Raw genomic sequence first — 19,811 nt, forward strand, 5'->3', positions numbered from 1 at the left:
CAATTCAGCAAAAATATGCTACTTCCTATTCGGCACTTTGTAAAGCCATAAATTTCATATCAAAAAAATATATTGCATTGTTAAAAAGTTCAGAAAATACATAATTGATAATACTGTATCTCATCACTATAATAGTGGAGGCATAAAGCATTTGGAGTCATCAGCAAAATTTCATATAAAAATACACTGAATTGTACAATATCTGCTCTTATATTATTCAACAATTCCATAATGCATGTACAAAACAAAGCAATAAATAACAAGTTAAGTTTGTCAAAACACAGAACTCACTTATCTACTTATCAAAAGTGACCTTTGATCTTTATATGTGTCCCCTGACATTACCATTTGAGGCAAAACCCAATGTTCTACCTTCAGGCCAAAGTATGATGGTCAGGCAAAAAAACACTGAAGTTTGTTTTCTGTAGGCTGCGCACATTTCATTTTGGGAGCAATTTTACTGCATTTTGGATTTTTATTTGCGAAATCCAGAGAGAAAAATATGTGAAAGCAAAAATTATGATAAATCTTTTTTAAAGATTTTATCTCATTCATTTTATTTACAAGCAATATGAAATCACTAAATATCCTAAGAAATTCAATTTATAATTGTCCTAAAACTATCAATTCTGATAACATACAAGTATTTTGAGTCATATGTTACCCAACTCTTAATAATCAAAATTTAAAAAAAAAATGGGTCACTTGGAGCTACAAAACACAAACATTTTTTCAGCCAAATGACACTTTAACTTCTGACATGAATCCTATTTAAGCCTGTTGAAATTTTACTTCCCAAATTAACTTTTTGACTTTGGAATGAGACCTTTGAACCCATTTTAAGAAAGACTCTCATTGCACATATGTGACGTGTCATGTCAAAAGGAGACACTTTTGGGCAGGTTATCAATTTTGAGGTTTTTACATATCTTAAATATAGAGATATTTTGCTCCACAATGCCATTTTCCCCAATGAAATCAGACATTCCTAAGCGAAGATATTGAGTTGGTAAGTTGTGGTATTATAAAATTGGAAATTGAGAGATCGTCCTTTAAAAATATTATTGACACTGTTGAGAGTAGGATTTACATTGAAAAATGTCTAAAAAATACAAGATGCCAGTTATATTCGTCCGAAACTATCAGACAATATTTTTAACATTAATAACATCACAAATTCAAGCAACAAACCCAAATTGTGAAAAAATCACCCACAGGCAGTTTTTTGGCTATTTCTCCATTTACTATCCTGCCCAAAAGTGTCTCCTTTTGACATGACACGTCACATATGGTAAGAATTTGATTGTGACTGAACCTACACATTAACATGGTCAAATTTGCACGAACTCAACTAAACCACATGAATACTAGACAGTCACACATACTACATAATGTGCACATCTATAAATATAGTCTCTTGCTTTATTACCAAATCTCTTCCTGCATTGTTTGGGGCAAGACAATAAGGTACAAAATATTGGTACAAAATACACCAAACATTGCAATACTGTTGCTACATCTGTAAAAGTACACCCAAAATTTTGCCCAAAATCTGTGTTTTTTCTACATACTTTCATGGTAAGAAATTGACACACTTAGGCCCCATATCCATTGCTACATCATTTGATAAGCAGACTGATTCAAAAACAGCTGTTTACCCAGTAAGAAGGCAGTATTTGTGTTTGTAATATGTGACAAAATCTGGTCCATGTGGGCCAAAGGCGGCAAATTTAAAATTGAGGCAAAAATATGGAGTAAAAAAAGAATATATTACATAACTAAATAGACATCACAAACCTTCATAACTTTAGAACCAAGTATGCTAGACCTTGTTTTCAGTATATGATAGCCTCATGTTTGTATAATGTAATAATTATACTTGATTTCAAAAAAGCCTCCTTTGGCATCCATGAACCAGATGGTGTCACATTTGTAGATACTGTATTTTTTCACTTTAGAGGGCATACAATTTTTTGATCAATCCATAATGTTGTGATGCTTGCATATTGGGAATTAATAAAGTATACTGATAGCCCTTTGCTGTGCAATTATTATGTGACTGATGGGGAGTGGGGATGATATATTTCCAAACAATGTCCCAAAAGGGGAATTTGTTTTGGGGAATTTTTAAATCTGAAATGGCCTATATATATGATGGAAGCAAAGTGAGCAGGGAATGTTGTTTATTTTAATACTTTCATGGTGCAAAAATTGTGTATCATTTCTCTTTACCTGCCAAATATTGTTTGTCTCCCTCTTTTGACCTGCCAAACATTTCTTCCCTCCCCCTCCCCAAGTTTGCCATCCCCTAAGGCACATTATAATTATTGCACAGCTCCTAAAGTGAACCCTTGTTTTTTAATTTTCTTTAAGTTGTGTCTACAGCTTAATTTTGCCATCTCTAACATGTTGATACACTCCTGCATCCAGTGGCATATAAGTTTTATTTGGTGCATCCATTATGTAGAGTGTATCAGCAATCTGAGATGGATTAAAACCTTCTTTCACCAGCTCAACTTTCATGTGTTTAAACGTACTAGTGACCATCATGTGCTGTCGGATGCGTAGAAACTTGGGGCAAGCGTACCCTGGCAAGTAGTTAGTCACATGCTTGTAAAACTTAGGCCAGTCAAATGCTGAATGGTCGCATGACAGTACCACTGCTACCATGCCACATCTACCTTCACAACCTGTGAGTGAACAAATAAGAAAATTGGAAGATAATTTTACAAAAATTTGGGCTTGTTTTCAGCTTCTTCTGGAGTATACAATTGTTCAAGATTCAAGCGAAAACCTTCTGTATACAAGGAGATCTGCTGTGCTCATCATGGCATTAGAATTCATTCTCTTTGCATATGTTGCCCCCCCCCCACCCCCGTACCCAAATGAATCCGAGTCATGCACTCTAAGGCAACTGTTAAAGCTAACACATTCATATGTTTTGAATACTTGCAAAATATAGTCACAAGAGATTGGACCTCATATAAAGCTCACTATTAAAAACATTGCTTGTGGATGCATTCCACATGATGCGATGACGTGATCAGCCTATGTCATATATACCCAGAGAATCGCTGGCTGGGCCAGCATAACCACCATGGCCAATCCCTGGGGTACCAAGTGACTTCTTTGTTCACCTTCTCTTCCTTTTTTTGTATCATCTTTCCCTTGCGATAGCTAAAAACCCATGGGCATGGTTATGGTTATAGCCCCAACGTCCTATCTGCTTTTTGGCTCAGTGGAAGGAAAGAAGAAAGATGATGAAGACAAAAGTTGTTTTCCCTGCCCTGGTTTTAAACCACCGACCCCTCAGGTGCCAACCACCAGCCATTTGATAGCATACCATGCATGTGATCATCGCTCGGCCAGCGGTTCTGTGCGGATATGTAGTATGGGAGGGTTATGCAATGGGATGCATGGTCTTGCAGTCGTTTTGTATGGTCTAGTAGTGTTAGGCTTACTAACCTGGAACTTCAACACCATATACATTGGATTCACTAATTTGTGGGAATTCTTCAACAACCAGTGCTACCTCTGTTGTCGACACATTTTCCCCCTTCCATCTGCAATAAGAAATGCACATAAAATAAAGTGAACATGTAAGTGTATTGCACTACCAAATGAAACCAACAAAATTTAGGAAATCATCTTCTTTTTGCATCATATGACAATTGATTCATTTCTGCATTGTTCTCTGAACATTTTGTTAGTCTGTCTGTGGGGAGCTGTAACAGCTACTTCACAGGAAAACTGAAACATGTTTAATAACATATTTAAGTTATTTATACTTTGCATACTAAAACTGGCCAAAGGGTGGACTCCCAGCAAACACAAAACATTTCAACATCATTTGTAAAAGGTTATAAAAGGTTGTCAGAGAACGTTTAAATATTGGGTTATATAAAGGGTATATTCAGGGTATAAACAAACATTTTCATAACATTAAAAAAACATTTTTTGATAATCTACCCAGCAAACACAAAATGTTTTACAGAAAATGTTTAAATGTTGGGTTATATAAAGGGTATAAAAACGTTTTCAAAAACATTTTTGAAAACTTGATACAAAACATTCTAAACTGAATGTTATTTTGGGGATGAAAAAATATTTTGCAAAAAATGTTTGCCCAAAATATTTGCAATTGAGGAGCATGTGTGGGCGAGTGGATAAGGCGCCCGACTCATAATACATAGGTTGTGAGTTCGAGCCCGCTAGTGCCAACGTGTTGTATCCTTGGGCCAGGCACTTTATCCTCATTGCCTAATGGGGTTGGGTTAGATTGGATGTTTGTATAGTTGTTTGACTGTTTGTTTCAATGTTGCAATATTGGCGCTGATTAAGCTGCTGCCTGCAAATTGCATTGTGTCTGTTTAGTTGTGTTTAATGTACAATTCTAGCAATTTGACCTGCGGGTCACCATTAGAGTTTGAAATAAAAACCTTCCTTTTTTTTTTTCAATAGTATTTTAAAAACGTTTTCATGACATTTAAATGTTATTAAAACGTTTTGAAAAAAACATTTTAAGAACATTTCTGTGTTTGCTGGGTTTCATGACGTTTTCATGAACTTTAGGCCAGAAAAAAAAAAGGTTTGTCTCAAAGCTCACGAGAAATTTAAAACAAATGCTAAAATGCGATTTTTTTTTTTTTTTTTTTTTTTTTTTATTCCCGACTTTTTTTCATGGTATTTTGAGAAAAAAGTCTGATTTTCGCCGACTTTTTCTGGAAAAAACTAAAAATTATTTTTTTTAAATAAAAAAATTTCGCATTTGTTTTTTGTCAAATCGTGGGATTTTACAAATGCGCGCGCAAGCTTTGAGACGATCTTTTTTTTTTTGGCCTTATATAACCCGACATTTTTAATGTTATTAAAACGCTTTTACTGAAACCAAAAGCCAAAATATAACTTTTTAAAATGTTTTTAAAACCAGTATTTCTCACCTGAAAGTGTCTCCAATCCTGTCATTGAAGTATATATAAAACTCTTCATCAACCATCAGCAGATCTCCTGTATTGAAGTATGTATCACCTTTACGTTTCACATCATGGATCAGTTTCTTCTCATTCACTTTTTTGCTGGCTACATATCCCTCTACAGGGGCTACTAAATCAACTCGTAGGGCCATCAAGCCAGGCACACCTGATAAATAAAGAAAGAAACCAGTCATAAAACCATGTTGGATCTTCTTTAAATGCAATGAGCCATAAGGAATACCCAAGTCTGCCTGCATGAGTATTCTGTTTCATATCTTCTACTTTTAATCAAATCCCTCTTTTTTTAAATACTGTTTTTTCTGTTGATCTGGAGACTTTATTTCTCAACTTTAAATTCAATCAACCCCATAAAAAATGAATGTTTTGGCTCCCAATTTCATTATTGCTGACTTTCATCTCACTCGATCTGATTGTGTCACATATAGTACTGATAAACCTGACCTAAAGTAAAAGAGTTACTTACCAAGTGGTTGAGGTATACACATACCACTAGCATCTCTTTCTGGTTCAGCTGTCACTACATCACATTTCAAAATTTGAATGTTGCCAGAGATTGCCTGTAAATTATAAAATGTAAACATGACAATGATTTTTTGAAAATAAATTATCCATAACTATAAAAGTCGAAATTATATGACAAAAAAAGGAAATTCACGTAAGGTCAAGTAAAATATCATGTTTTGTGTTGCCATCTATTACTTTTTCAATGTTACTCTATTTTTTGAAGACATTGATAAATTAATATAATTTTAGGAGTAAAAGAGTGCATAAATTGGAATTAGTTAATTGTAAAGGTTAAAAAAAGTTAAATCCTTCCCAACCCTATCGGCCCATTGGGCGGCGCCTATCTCCCGTTTCATAACCCTAGACCACATGTCTGCAAGCAGAAAAGCTACAGCAGGGGGTTAGTCCACTGGTAGCCATGTGTTTAACTTTTCCCACTCCATTATTTCAATGCGAACGCCTGGCAAGAAGGCATTAGGTACCATTTTTGAAGCCTTTGGTATGGTCCGGCCGGGATTCGAACCCGCGACCTCCCGATCGTGAGGCGGACACTCTAACCACTAGGCCACCACGCCATTGTAAATTAATTACTATCTTGACAAAAATGCAACTGAACTTAATAAATACATAATAAAAAGGTAAAAAAATCACAGAGCCTATCCCTGATTCCTATTAATTGCTGATTAAGCTTTGTTATTTGAATGTTTAGTTTAGCCAACATTTTAGTAGACTTTTAAGATCTCCTTCAAGTAGCACTTCACTATTTTGACCTGAAATCAAAACATGGTCTACAAATGAGATTGATTTGAGAAAAGGTGTTGGAATAGGTAGATCTAGTCTATAGTCAACAACATCACTTTTTTAACCGAATATTTCAGAGAAACCATTCACCATCACAAATGACTAAATGGAAATTGCCAACATCTAGAAACACTAGAGAATCATCAGTCAGTCTACATGTACCAACAGCATTACACCGCTGATGACGGAGAAAGGTTGCACTGAAATATTTGGTTCAAAAAGTGAGTGTTGTTGACCAGTTTTAAAATCTACCTTTGAAGAAGATGCTAGTTTTGAAACAACTGGCAAGTTGCAATGATCTTTGAGTAGAATTTTTACACAATAAATCTATGTACAGCCATTTGGGGTGTGCCTTAAAAATGACTTGGAAAATATGCATCTTGAGTTTGTGGTGATTTCTCACAGATTCATCACTGCTCATGTTGGCTGCACCTCAGTTGTGTTGGCAATATATTATGTGGAAAATAAGATAATTTAATGATATATAGCAAGTCTTGAAATGAGACAAATGAAATAGCTGTCCTAGCCCATTCTAATTGCAATTGCAGAATCTGTGTAAAGGTTAAGCTTATATGTGACCCCTCAGCACAACTGAGCCCGGACGTCGCCAGTGCCACTATTGAGATATGCTCCATTGAACTTAACAATAAACAATAGGTAACAAAGGATTTATTGACTGTTTTATTGATTTTTCACTACTTAAATGTCAAGTACTATAGACATGATATACATCATTTTAAAGCTAATTTCAAGCAGAATATTTTGGTTGAATATCTCAAAAATGATGATTGGCGACATCCGGCTCAGTTGTGCTGAGGGGTCACATATAGTCTAATGCCTCACCTTGACAAATGGGGAATATCGTCCAACAGCCCCAACCTTTCCATCCAAGTTGAATATCATAAAGTTAGCTTCAGTTGCACCATAAAACTCTCCTATTCTTTGGATGTTGAATCGATTCTTGAATTGGATCCATAAATCACTACGCATGCCATTACCAAGGGCTAACTTGATAGGCACTGGATACTGCCCATCATCATCTCGCTGAAATCAATGGCATGAATTTTAACATGAGACAGAACAGTGGATGTAAACTAACAAAAAATGAAAAAAGACATCATAAACATTTTTATCTTGCTTGTTTTAACTCATACAACGATGTACATTTTGACAATTCCTAGTTTGACTTTTCTTTTCATTATATTTCAACACACATACCGATTCCAAAACCTTGGTGAGAGATATTGTTATTTTTGCAGGAAATATTAACTCCCCAGGAAATGTACTTTCCTTGGCTTCAACTTCGACTGTTAAAAATACTAAAATGTTAGTATCAAATTCTTACTACAATTGAAAACCAATATATTTGGACGTATATGGTGTACTGCCCATTCCTACCTTAGGTTGGGCTAACAAGTATCTGCATGTCTCGCCAATATACTGTATCACATTAGCACGATATTTTCGTACATCTTCCCAAAAATGTGAGGCTGAGAATTTAGGTCTCAGTGCTGCAGTTGCCCCTGCAAGAAAGTACACAATCATTAATTCTCTACTCCCCATCCCAGGTTGGGGGTACTTGAATTCCAGCCAGCTACCCATGCTCGTTCCGAACAGCACAAGGGATATCAAATTCTGTCATATAGAGGCCTTGCATGTGACGTATCATCCCGTAAATATGGCGGACTACTCAAATGCATTCAACAAAAGCATGATTATTTTGCAATCTACCGTGACAGTTCGTCTCACACACATAACCCTGCACTACGATCAAATAGGTTGATGACAACATTTGATTGAATGGACTGCACTCCGCCATAACTACGGTGAAGGACACGGCTCAAATCCTTTGTTTGGAGCCAATCGATAATTTCATGCAGGGCCTCTATTGACCCCACTACATTCACAAGATGTGTACTCAGGCATGAAAAGGGTGACCATTTCAAATGTGGTGTCATTGAAAAGGGGAATAAATTAGCTGTCCATGATATGCAACACCATATGAACATGGCACAAATAATCAGAGATATAGATGCTAGAAAAACTTTCCAAACTTTTGTTGAGGAGTTCAGCTAGCTTTTGAGTCCCCTACATCAGGGCTTGTATGCCAGTTCAAATCCCTGTTATTTACAGCTGGGGTATTGGGATGGCAGGCATAATTATGTGTCACCATAAATATAGTCACTCTTGTATGACAACTGAATAACTTGATTTTTTTTTTGGCCCTCAAGACTCCATTTGTCATTTGTGACCGTACACCACGAATGAGCCGTAAATGTCCTCAATTGTATTCTGGGTTACAGTGTAAAATGGGCATGAAGGTCATAGTATTTCAATTTGTGCTACGTGTATCTCATTAAATATGACCTTCATGCCCATTTTACACTGTAACCCAGAATACAATTGAGGACATTTACGGCTCATTCGTGGTGTACGGTCACATTTGCATCTTGAGTTATCAATTATCAATCAAAATGAATGAATGATATAATACAAATGGAGTATACATGTAGCTAGTTTGTAAAGGCTGGCTCAAATGCTAGGAGCAAGTTACTTTGCTGGGGGGTAACTCCAATGGGGCTATTCTCTTAAGTGACAGGATGTGTGAGCAGCCATTCAATCCAATTATCCATCCCTTCACTGGGTGGTAAAACAATAACCAATCAATTGGGGAGACATAATCTGCTTTTCATATAAGAAACGCAAAAATCGGCTCAATTCTAACCACTTTGTGTCGTACAAAATCTAAACAAAAACATTACTAACCAGCTCGTAAGACGTTGACAAGTCCAATACACATGCCAGCGCTATGATACATGGGTAAGGGAATGTAGATAATATCTGATGAATCCATATCAAAGAGGCTTTGTATCTGACTGGCCAAAAGAAGACGTCTATGTGACATGCGGGCTGGTTTCGGCAAACCTGAAATGGACAACAAATAATGACAAATTAAACAAAACTTTCTCTTAAAACGAAGTACAATACTTCAGTGCTCACAATAACTAAGCTATCAGTAAAAGGGACAATTGGATTTTCTGAACAACTATCTGTCCTCCTTATAATTTATTCAAACAACTGATTAATGAGTATAAATAGATTTAATCAAAGTGATTCTCACATTCAGCCATTTTATTCAATAATGTGGGATTTTCCATGATTCTTATTTTGACTGGCAGAAACTGGGAAGGGAGTAAGGCCTATGATGCCAAGAAGGTGACCACATACACACCATGGCAACATCACTGAACATGTAGTAATTACAATAAAACCTAGCAGTGTAGAACAATATTTGAATATCAGTATGACATTGACATCCCACCAGTTGCTTGATTGAAATCTCATCATGATTGTGCTAAGTACATAATATCTTCAACTTTGTCTACTTTATACATGAGCAGAATTCTTGACTGATTTATTCATTCAGCATTTTATTTCATAGCAGGCAATTCAGGGTTTGGTTTTTAAGGAACCGGCAAAAAGCAATTTGGAGCAGACGACTTCATCGGTGCAGCAAGGAGGGCGCCCTATCCTTATTTACATCACTAGCCTTGACACCCTTCTTTCCTAATAGCTGTCATGAAGTCTGATGACAAAGGCTGTACATTAACAGCCAAGGTACAAGTCTGAATATTGATTTCTCACTTTATTGATATCTATATATACACCTGTAGTTCCTGATGTGAATATATAAAATGCACTGATGACAAAGGCTGTACATAATAGCCTTTGCATCGGGGTTTGAGATTGGAATTCCAGTTTCCTTTCTCACGAAGTAAGGGCTAAGAGTAAAATTGTACAATTGTGTTTGGGAGTGGCCTTCTCTCTTTCTTCTTTTCCTTGCTATTTTCTTCCATTTCTTGCTTTGTTTAATCAAAGCTATCTACATTGTAGGCCAGCATGCATTTCATTAGCCTACACTGGCTATCCAGGCTTGTGCTGTTTTATAGTATGAGCTTGGAACGGTCCATGGATTCCCCATGGATTAGTATGTGTCCCTCACGGACCAACCTGGGTAAATAAACAAACAAACAGCCAAGGTACAAGTCTAAATATTGATTTCTTACTTTATTAATATATATATACACACCTGTAGTTCCTGATGTGAATATATAAAATGCACTATGTCCAGCCTTCACACCCTTCTTAATAGCTGCTCTAAAATCTGATGACAAAGGCTGCACACTAGCATTCCTGAGATGTGATTCCACATTGACCATGCCATCTGGTACCTTCTGGTCTCTCTTTCCATACACAAGTACTTTGATGTCCTGATTGTGAAGATCCTCTTCAATTTCACTCAGGGCATCAACAAGAGCTTGATCTGAAATGTGAAATACGGATGGCTATTTAAAATAAGTTGCACAGTTGTGTGCTTTACAAAAAAGGTGTAACATGTCTTTCAAATTTAAAAAAAATATATATATTGGAATCTGAATATACAAGCAAAACTTAAGATGGCAACACAATAGAAAACATATAAGGGCTCATATTGAAATACCCTACCACGCTTTCACACAGAAAGAAGGCAGGATTCCCCTCGCTAAGCCCGTGCCTCAGGAAAGCTCGGTCATAAAACGGATTATAAAGATGGATTATATGCATCAGTGATACACCCTGCCTTTTGAAGTGGTCCATGATGAATGGGAAGAAAACAAACTGACTATGGCTCATCGCACAACCCAGGAAAGCGTGCTCCTAATTTAAGTGGCTAATTGCAGTGTTATAATCACACAGGATTTTAACAAAAGAAGGCTAGCATAGGAAAGCTGCAGGATGGCGCACACCTTCCTGTGTAAGGGAATTTCAATATGAGCCCTAAAGAAATCTATATAACTGAAAACTTTACATACATGTACATATATATGGTCATGCGTAATTGCGTATAGATGCATGGACATTTTAACATTTGAAAAAATGACATTTTACATTTTCTAGTGATGCTGACATACACTGATTATTGCATTAGATCTGGTCACATTTTGTTAATTGGTAAATAAAGTGTGTAAAATTGATTTGTATACAATATGAGGAGTGGCAAGAGAGGTAATGGCAACACAATATAGAAAACAGTGCTCAAATTAATAGGGAGAATATGTTAAGGAAACACATGGAATTTTCCTACCAATGCTAAGGTATTTCAGTTAGCATGTCCTTATAGTCCTGAAAGGTTAGTCTGATACAAGACCACTTGTACATGTACAAGCAGGTATATATTACGTGTTGGGGGATGTGTGTGGGGGTCTGGGGGCATAGGTCTTTGCCAGCAAATGAGGACACACACTCATTTTTCACATTTAAACTGTGTACCTCTCTGCAATGGAGGACCATCCTTGGTTCAAGGTGGTCTGCAAATGACCGCAATTGCATGTAATGTATTTGCGAAATACGTCCTCTATCGTATGTGAGATATAACAGTTGCTAGGTAAAATTTCATACGCACAAAAATATACCAAAAAATGGTGGCAAACATCTTTGGTATGTCGACTGAATACGGAATCAGACCGCCGCATTTTCATAGTCCTAAACGGCATCCACATTTGGAGGCAATTACACACGGGGGTGCGTGGGGTGTGTTTGCCAACAAACGAGGACAGACACATGTCATGACATTTCACATTTAAATCGCAGACCTCTCTGCAACAGGGGACCATCCTTGGTTTCGGAGGTCTGCAAACAACCATATAATTGCATTTGCGAAATACATCCTTTATCGTGCATTAGATACAGTCCGCAACACAGTTGCTATAATTTCATTTTTAACATATACACATGCACACAAACAATGTTGGAAAACGTTGTGGGTATGTTGACAGAATGCAGATTCAGACATCCGTGTTTGCATAGTTCAAAACTGTGTACACGTTTGGAGGCAAACACACATAAGGGGGTGGGGTTGGGGTGTAGGTGTGTAACATGTCAAAACAGCTCTTGAGACCACCACTGAGGTTATAACAAATCTAAGAGTTTAAATCAAAGAACAATATGTTAAGAAATTGTGTTATTATATTAGTGTATATATATGTATCAACAGAAAACTAGACACTGCCCCAGCATTTAATAAGAAGAATTAAAACAAAAAAATACATATTCATAGAGAACAGGGAAAATACATCCATAATATGATATGAGAGATTTACAAAATAAAGATGACCTATAGTCTATGTTGTAAGTGACAGTCTTACCTTCCATTCAATTTGCCATGAAGCTAAAACCAGAAAGGAATGAATACAATTTACATTGGTACTAGGAAAGCTATTGAATCAATGTTGAAAACAACCATACAAATCTACAATTTACACATTAAAAGGGCATTTTGTGATCCACAGCCTCATCCCCCACTTTTCTCAAAAAAGTTCAGATTTTTATACCACTGGAAACGAAATTACAACAGTGGCGACCTATGGAGTAGTGTAATATACATAATCATGCGTAACTCGCAAACGCAAAATCGGAATCAACAGAAATTTTGGGAATGAGCATTTTTCGTAGATATCTACTGAAAAATGTCATAAAAAGAGGATACTAGGATCACAAAATCCTCCTTTAAACACAATCTATACCAATTGTCAGTTAGCTGTCAAGGCCATAAAAAACACTTGTGAGAGTTTTGTTATAGAGATTTTCAGATTGCAAACTACATTCACTTCCTAGCTCAAACTGAACCAAACTGTAATTTGTTTTGCTGGGTTAATGTGTGAATTCGGAGGTTACAATCAGTTTCCCTGTCCAACAAGAGAATAGGGCATCAAAACTTTACATTATTCACCTGCTCACATTTGGCTGGAGTATACCTAAGGCCTGGCAAAAAACGTGATCTCGCTTTTCACGCCGCGATTCTCGCTATTAACCAACTATCTCGCTTTTTAAGAAAGTTTCCAAGCAGTGCACTTACTGTAAAAATGTTGCTTTATGCCATAAAAGTTCGTCCAACTTCGCCAAAGTGCAGAATTCAGCAGCATTGCAAGCACATGGACGAGTGGAAAAGTCGTGCTTTACTCAATAAAAACTGACATTTCATTTCAAATGAGTTCAAGTTTAGGCCAAATATCATTATATTTATCGAATTACTGGAATATTTTGGCTATAAAACATAATTCAAGGTCAAATTTTTGTCACTTTTTCTTTGACTCACGCCGGCAGTTCAGTGAGTCTTGTTTACATTCATGACAATCCAAACTGACCTAATCTGAACAACAGAGGGCAGGCAACATTTTTTTTTTTTTTTTTTTTTGGCATTTTCGTATTTTCGGGCGTTTTTAAAGCTTCTTGTGCCATTTTTCGGGAAAATCTCGCTTTTCTCGCTTTTCAAAATTTTGGATCTTGTTTTTTACTTCAAAAAAATTGCGTTTTTTGCCGGGACCTAAGTATACCCTACATTCAGAAACTATTCCAAAGCTTTGCTGCCCAATGGCCAATTTGAAGCTACTTGTGATACACTATACTATAGTTTGTTTGGTTTATAATTGGCTAAAAAAATGAGGATCACAACAATGACAACATTGTGTATATTGATATAGAATGGCGTACATGCATTTAGGCGCAATACTTACTAAGTTGTGCATTGCATAATGTGTGACTGGCATGAATTCATGACGCGAGCAAAGTTGGAATTTTATTGACACGCACAGTGACAAAGACAAATAATTTTTGACAAGCCGAACAGACTTTATTGGTATGCAGAAAAGAGATTATATCCAAATGTACGGACTCAAACTTGCCCTGTGTGTAACGCTATGGTAAATCCACCATTTTGGTTTTCACTCATGGAGAGCAAATAATGTACCTCTGTTGTTTTATGTCAAGAGCCCAAAATCAAACAATAATTTTCATCTTAAGCTTGAGCATTGGTACATTCAGTGAACAGTTTTGGCACAGCTAGCGTGCTACATGCTTAATGTAAACAACGACACACTTTCAATTGAAGTTTGCCAGGCGCAAAACAAACTTATACTACATGTAAGTAAACTGTTTACCCTCCATGAGCGACACACAAACATACCTCATTGTTTCTACCAGACTAAACCCTAGTTTCTTGAGAAAACCCTAAATTAATCTGCTGAAACTGGATTTAGCATTCGATGACCAAATACAACAATAGAGCAAAAATAAACATTTATTCAATGGTTATAGAGAAGGTCCCAATGCTCACAGAAAGTTGAGCTACAAATTTATAAAAACATCAAATCATTCCTTACCTTTTCCACACATAATCACTGCTGCCTTGCTGGCAGTAATACAGTGCAAAAGAGAGCGTCCTCTCAAGTTGACATTAATTAGTGATGTTGTTGCACCTAATTTGGTGAATGCCAGCCAAGAATAGGCGTAGGCTGGCTCATTATACATGAAAATACATGCTACATCTTTTATCTGTTGAATAAAACAAGAAAAGTAAATTAAATAAATTTGGTAGCTTCATGCACAAAGGTCAAAGCTCATTATTCTAAATACAGATATTAATATTTTACAAAATTCTCATTAAACACAATGCAAGGGCTACTGTACTTCATGTAATTGAAATTTCAAGACATACTCCTACCTTCAATAGGTTGGAATTCTTTAAATAATGGGCTAACTTGTTTGCTTGTTTGTCAACATCGAGGTATGTGTGTGTTTCATCACCAAATAAGATGCAGGGTTTGTTTGGTTGCTTGTAAACCTGTAAAAGAATGAATACACAAACATGTTTAGATTTTCACTTCAAAGGGTTATTCCAGCTGATATCTATACTTCCCCTATGGAAGACATGACCTTAATAATCTTCCAAATAAGGTGTCAATAGGGTAACCTAAAGGGTCACTCCATTACACAACATGTGGGAGATTTGAATTTATAGAAGACATGACTTTAAAAGGTCATGTCTTCCTAAGGAGTGTATGGATTTCAACCAGAATAGCTAAATGCATGGCTTCTTTTACTCCTCAGAAAAAATGGTTTTGAAGACACAATCAAACTGCATGGACCATGCATGGTTACAGCCAACTATGCTGAAGGTTCAATATGTCCAAAATAAGAATCCATGTATTGAATATGAAAGGTTTGCTAGATGTCAAATCTAACCCCATAATCTTAACCCTAACCCATAACCTAGTCCTACAATTTCATATTCGACATATACATGTAGTACAGGACCAGCCTGTAGAATCTGTGACCAAATCATAGAACAAAAGTTTGAGAGTCATTTTGGGATCTTTGATTGATTCTGAATAAATTTAGCTTGGGCTCACCTCCTGAAACTTCCGGGCATTCTGAAAATTTGACCCCCATGCATGTAACCTTGATTGACCCCTCCCTGGAATGCCCGGAAGTTTCAGGAGGTTAGCCCAAGCTAAATTTATTCAGAATCAATCAAAGATCCCAAAATGACTCTCAAACTTTTGTTCTATGATTTGGTCACAGATTCTACAGGCTGGTCCTGTACTAATAGGGAATTTTTAACAGTAAATGCAAATTTTATTTCATATTGGACATAGCCACCTTATTTTCAACATAGCGAACCTTTGATACATGTATAACGTGTAGACACCAATCAGAAATTATATTATGCATTAATCATCTTCTTCTTCTTCACTTCTTGACTGGTCAGGTAATGCTAATTAATCAGTCATTAGTTGCTTTCCTGAGAGACTGACTGAATAATATGATAATGACATCCTATTATGAACTTAGAGGTACATTTTTGTCAGATATGTGAAGAAAGAATTACTAGGCCAACCTACTTTTTTCACAGCTTTGATAGGTCAAAATAAAGTTCTAGCTAGACAAACAGACAAATATCTGGGTCCTGAGTAAGATTGGCACAGACTTAAACGTCAGAAAATCCATCACTGAGAGGAAATTGCGCTACTTTGGCCACATTGTAAGAAAGGATGGTGGAGTTGAGAAGCAGATTCTTCAGGGAGTCATGGAAGGCCATCGTGGAAGGGTGGTTTTCCAAGTAAAGTGTTGTGGAAGGGGACGTCCATCAACATCTTGGACAAATGATGTGAAGAACGTTTCATCACATGGAATGTATGGTGCAACACGTTTCACTTTTGATAGAAGTAGGTGGCGTACTCTTGTGAAGACCACAGCAGCACAATCCTGCGCCATCTAACCCCGACAGAGAGAGAGAGAGAGTGCAAGTCTTGCTACAAACAGATCTAGATCAAGCATGGGGTACCCAGCCAGAATCCAACAACCGCCGGGGTAACTTACCCATTTCTCAAACACATCCAATATAGTACGTCTCATGACCACGGTATACCCTAGCCACACCCCTATCCTGGCTAATTTCTTGAAGTAACTCAAATCATCACTTAGTGTTGGATACTTGAAGTACAAGAATACAGCCAAGATGACGAAGCCAATGACAATGGCACCCATTATCGTTAACAAGTCAACCATTTTGATGTGTCGATCTAAAATGAAAAAAAAAACACATGAAAATAAAATGTGTTACTGAATCATATACTTGGATTTTGCTATGAAAAGGATAAAACCAAACTCAATTACTGATGAGTATCATGAGTACGGTACTCCTTTTGACAATTTTACTCTAAGCTGGTCACACCCACTCTAATGATAAACAACAACAAAACAGTGTATAAACTAACTAAACAGAAATATGTAATGTTATGTAATAATATTATTACGGAACCCACAGTGCGCAAAAGAATTAAGGTACCAGTTATGTTCAATTGCGTTATTTGCGTCACAATTTGCGTATTTTGGCTCCAAATGCGTTTTTGACATTTTGAAAAAAAAAAAAAATTCGCGATTTTAAATTTTTTCGCGGATTTGGAGAGTCCCTGGACCTAACATCAAGTGCTACCAATCCTACCATCATTAAAAAAACTTTGAAAAAAATAAAAATTTAAAATTTAAACAAAAATTAAAAATTGCGGTTTTATTTTAAATATTTCGCGGATTTTGAGAGTCCCTTGACCTAGAGTGAAGTACTGCAATCATTTGTGGTTGATTTTTAAAAAAAAGTTGTTGTTGTTTTTTGTTTTTTTAGATTTTGCGTTTCTGGCGGGAAATCGCGGATTTTTGCGTGTTTTGGAAAATCTGGGTGCGTTTTTTGGCCTCCAAAATCGCGTATTCTTAGCAGCCCTAGTATCTACTATACTAAAATAAGTCTCTGTCTGTCTATCTGTCTGTCTGTCCGGCTATGCGTTCCGCCGTGCTGCGACGCATCGATCCGATATTTGGGACATGGGTAGGTGCCGGGAAAAGCATGTTGACCGTGTGGTTTTGAAGGTCATCGGAGGTCAAGGTCAAAGGTCAAATTTTCAAACTTTGTCCGATCGGGCCCAAATTTGGTGGGTGGGACCCTTGATACAAGGGGAATATAGGGGCGAAATAAAATCGAGGTCAACCGAGGGCAAAGGTCATTACGGAGGGGTCAAATTTCAAACTTTGTCCGATCGGGCTCAAACTTGGTATTTGGAATCCTTTATATGAGGGGAGCATGAAAAACATTATATGGAGGTCATCCGAGGTCAAAGGTCATGGATTTCAAACTTTGTCCTATCGGGCTCAAACTTGGTGGGTGGCATCCTCGATAGGAGGGGAATATATATGCATAAACAAAATTGAGGTCAGCCAGTGCTCTCACAGCATCAGGGCTCTCACAGCTGCAGGTGCACTAGTACTAATAAAATAATAAGCGGTCTCTATCTGTCTATCTGTCTATCTGTCTATCTGTCTATCTGTGTATCTATCTATCTGTCTGTCTGTCCGGCTATGCGTTTCGCCGCACTTCGACGCATCGTGCTGAAATTTTGGATATAGGTAGGTATTGGGAAAAGCATGTTGGCCATGTGGTTTTGAGGGTCATCGGAGGTCAAGGTCAAAGGTCAAAATTTCAAACTTTGTCCGATCGGGCCCAAATTTGGTGGGTGGAAACATCGGTACAGCGTGGAGAAAGGCCATGAGAATAAAATCAAGGTCAACCGAGGTCAAAGGTCATTAAGGAGGGGTCAAATTTCAAACTTTGTCCAATCGGGCTCAAACTTGTCTATACTAATAAAATCGTAAGCTCTGTGTGTCTGTCTGTCTGTCCGGCAATGCGTTTCGCCGCGCTTCGACGCATCGCTCCGATATTTCGGATATAGATAGGTATCGGGCATTCCACGTTTATGGGGTAGTTTGAAAGGTCATCGGAGGTCAAGGTCAAAGGTCAAAATTTCAACTTTGTCCGATCGGGCCCAAACTTGGTAGGTGGGATCCTTGATACGAGGCGAATATATGCCCGAAATAAAATTGAGGTCAACCGAGGTCAAAGGTCATTACGGAGGGGGTCAAATTTCAAACTTTGTCCGATCGGGCTCATAAAATTTTTCGACCCGCGATAGGGGGGGTCGTAAAAAATTTTGCCCGCGATAGGGGGCGTCATAAAAAAATTGACTCCGGTCACCGACATATTTGTGACCCCCCCCTTCCGAAGAAAATGCCAGCCCCCTTAGGCGCTAGCATTTTGATGTATAGTACCATTTTTTCAAATTTTTTTATACTTTTTCAAATTTTTCCGCCCTTTTTTGTTTACAAATTCTTTTTGCCGCCCCTGTTTTTGCCACCCCTTCTTCCGCCGCCCCTTCATTTTGGCTTTTACCCCGGGGGGCTCGCACCCCCAAAGCCCCCCCCCCCCAAAAAATATGTGCATGTACATAGACAAAAGACCGTCCGCTTGTCCAAACACTCAAGTATCAGCATGGTCCACAATAGCGTGATTCACATAAACATGAAGAGTGATTAAAAAGCTGTCAAGTAGAACCATGTGCTTCTTTTGTCCAATTTGCCATCCAGATTTCAAACGGAAACAGTTCAGACGCAGAACACGATCATGTCAGAAATTACTTCTGGGACTGTACTCGGACTAATGATGATGTACAATAAAAATGTCAAGTTTCTAACAGGTAAATTAAGTAATTCTTGGCCAAACCCAAACACTATGTGAACGCTAGTGGATATGCGATAAACACATGCGCAAGGGTCCAGCAGAAAGTTTAGAAAGCATGCACGCGCCTCAAGTTCGAGCTTGGGCTTTGGCCAAGAATTACTTGATTTACCTGTCATGCCTGTACATAATGAATGTGTGAAATAAATGAAAACTAGCCGATTTATCAAAGCACATGCATATATTTACATTGTACAAAAACAACACCTCCAACACACCTGCTAAACCAGCTTGAGAAGTTATTTTTAGCAACAAATTTGTACTACAGGCTTCAGAAATGAGCCAACAGGCTGTGTGTAAACTGTGAAGGATGTCAGCCCTGTGAAAAACCTCGTCGAATTTCCGATCATAGCGGTGCCGGATTCTGTAGATTTTGCTAATTTATTGGAGTATTTATAGCGGTTTTTAGCCTCAAAATGCCGAGCAAAATAGCTCCTCAGGGACAATTAGAAAGGCTTATTGGTAGAAGATATATAGCAATAGCTTACCAATGGTAAGTATTCAATTAATATAGGATTTAAATATCGTCACGTCACGTCACGTAGTCGACCCTTCCAAGTTCCATGCATGCA

General features: G+C 37.4%; 1 protein-coding gene across 1 annotated transcript; it reads right to left on the minus strand.

The window, feature by feature from the left end:
* Positions 1-1,190: 1,190 nt before the first annotated feature.
* LOC140159340 (long-chain fatty acid transport protein 2-like) lies at positions 1,191-19,416 on the minus strand. The gene is made up of 12 exons (XM_072182788.1): positions 19,352-19,416; positions 16,497-16,699; positions 14,839-14,958; positions 14,498-14,669; positions 10,390-10,623; positions 9,066-9,224; positions 7,698-7,822; positions 7,143-7,343; positions 5,458-5,551; positions 4,941-5,139; positions 3,466-3,563; positions 1,191-2,690 (listed from the first exon to the last, which is right to left on the minus strand). The coding sequence occupies exons 1-12, from the start codon at positions 19,356-19,358 to the stop codon at positions 2,380-2,382; spliced, it is 1,923 nt and encodes a 640-aa protein (XP_072038889.1). The 5' UTR covers positions 19,359-19,416; the 3' UTR covers positions 1,191-2,379.
* Between the last annotated feature and the right edge of the window lie 395 nt (positions 19,417-19,811).

Source organism: Amphiura filiformis, chromosome 8, assembly GCF_039555335.1.
Source record: "Amphiura filiformis chromosome 8, Afil_fr2py, whole genome shotgun sequence".
NCBI lineage: Eukaryota > Metazoa > Echinodermata > Ophiuroidea > Amphilepidida > Amphiuridae > Amphiura > Amphiura filiformis.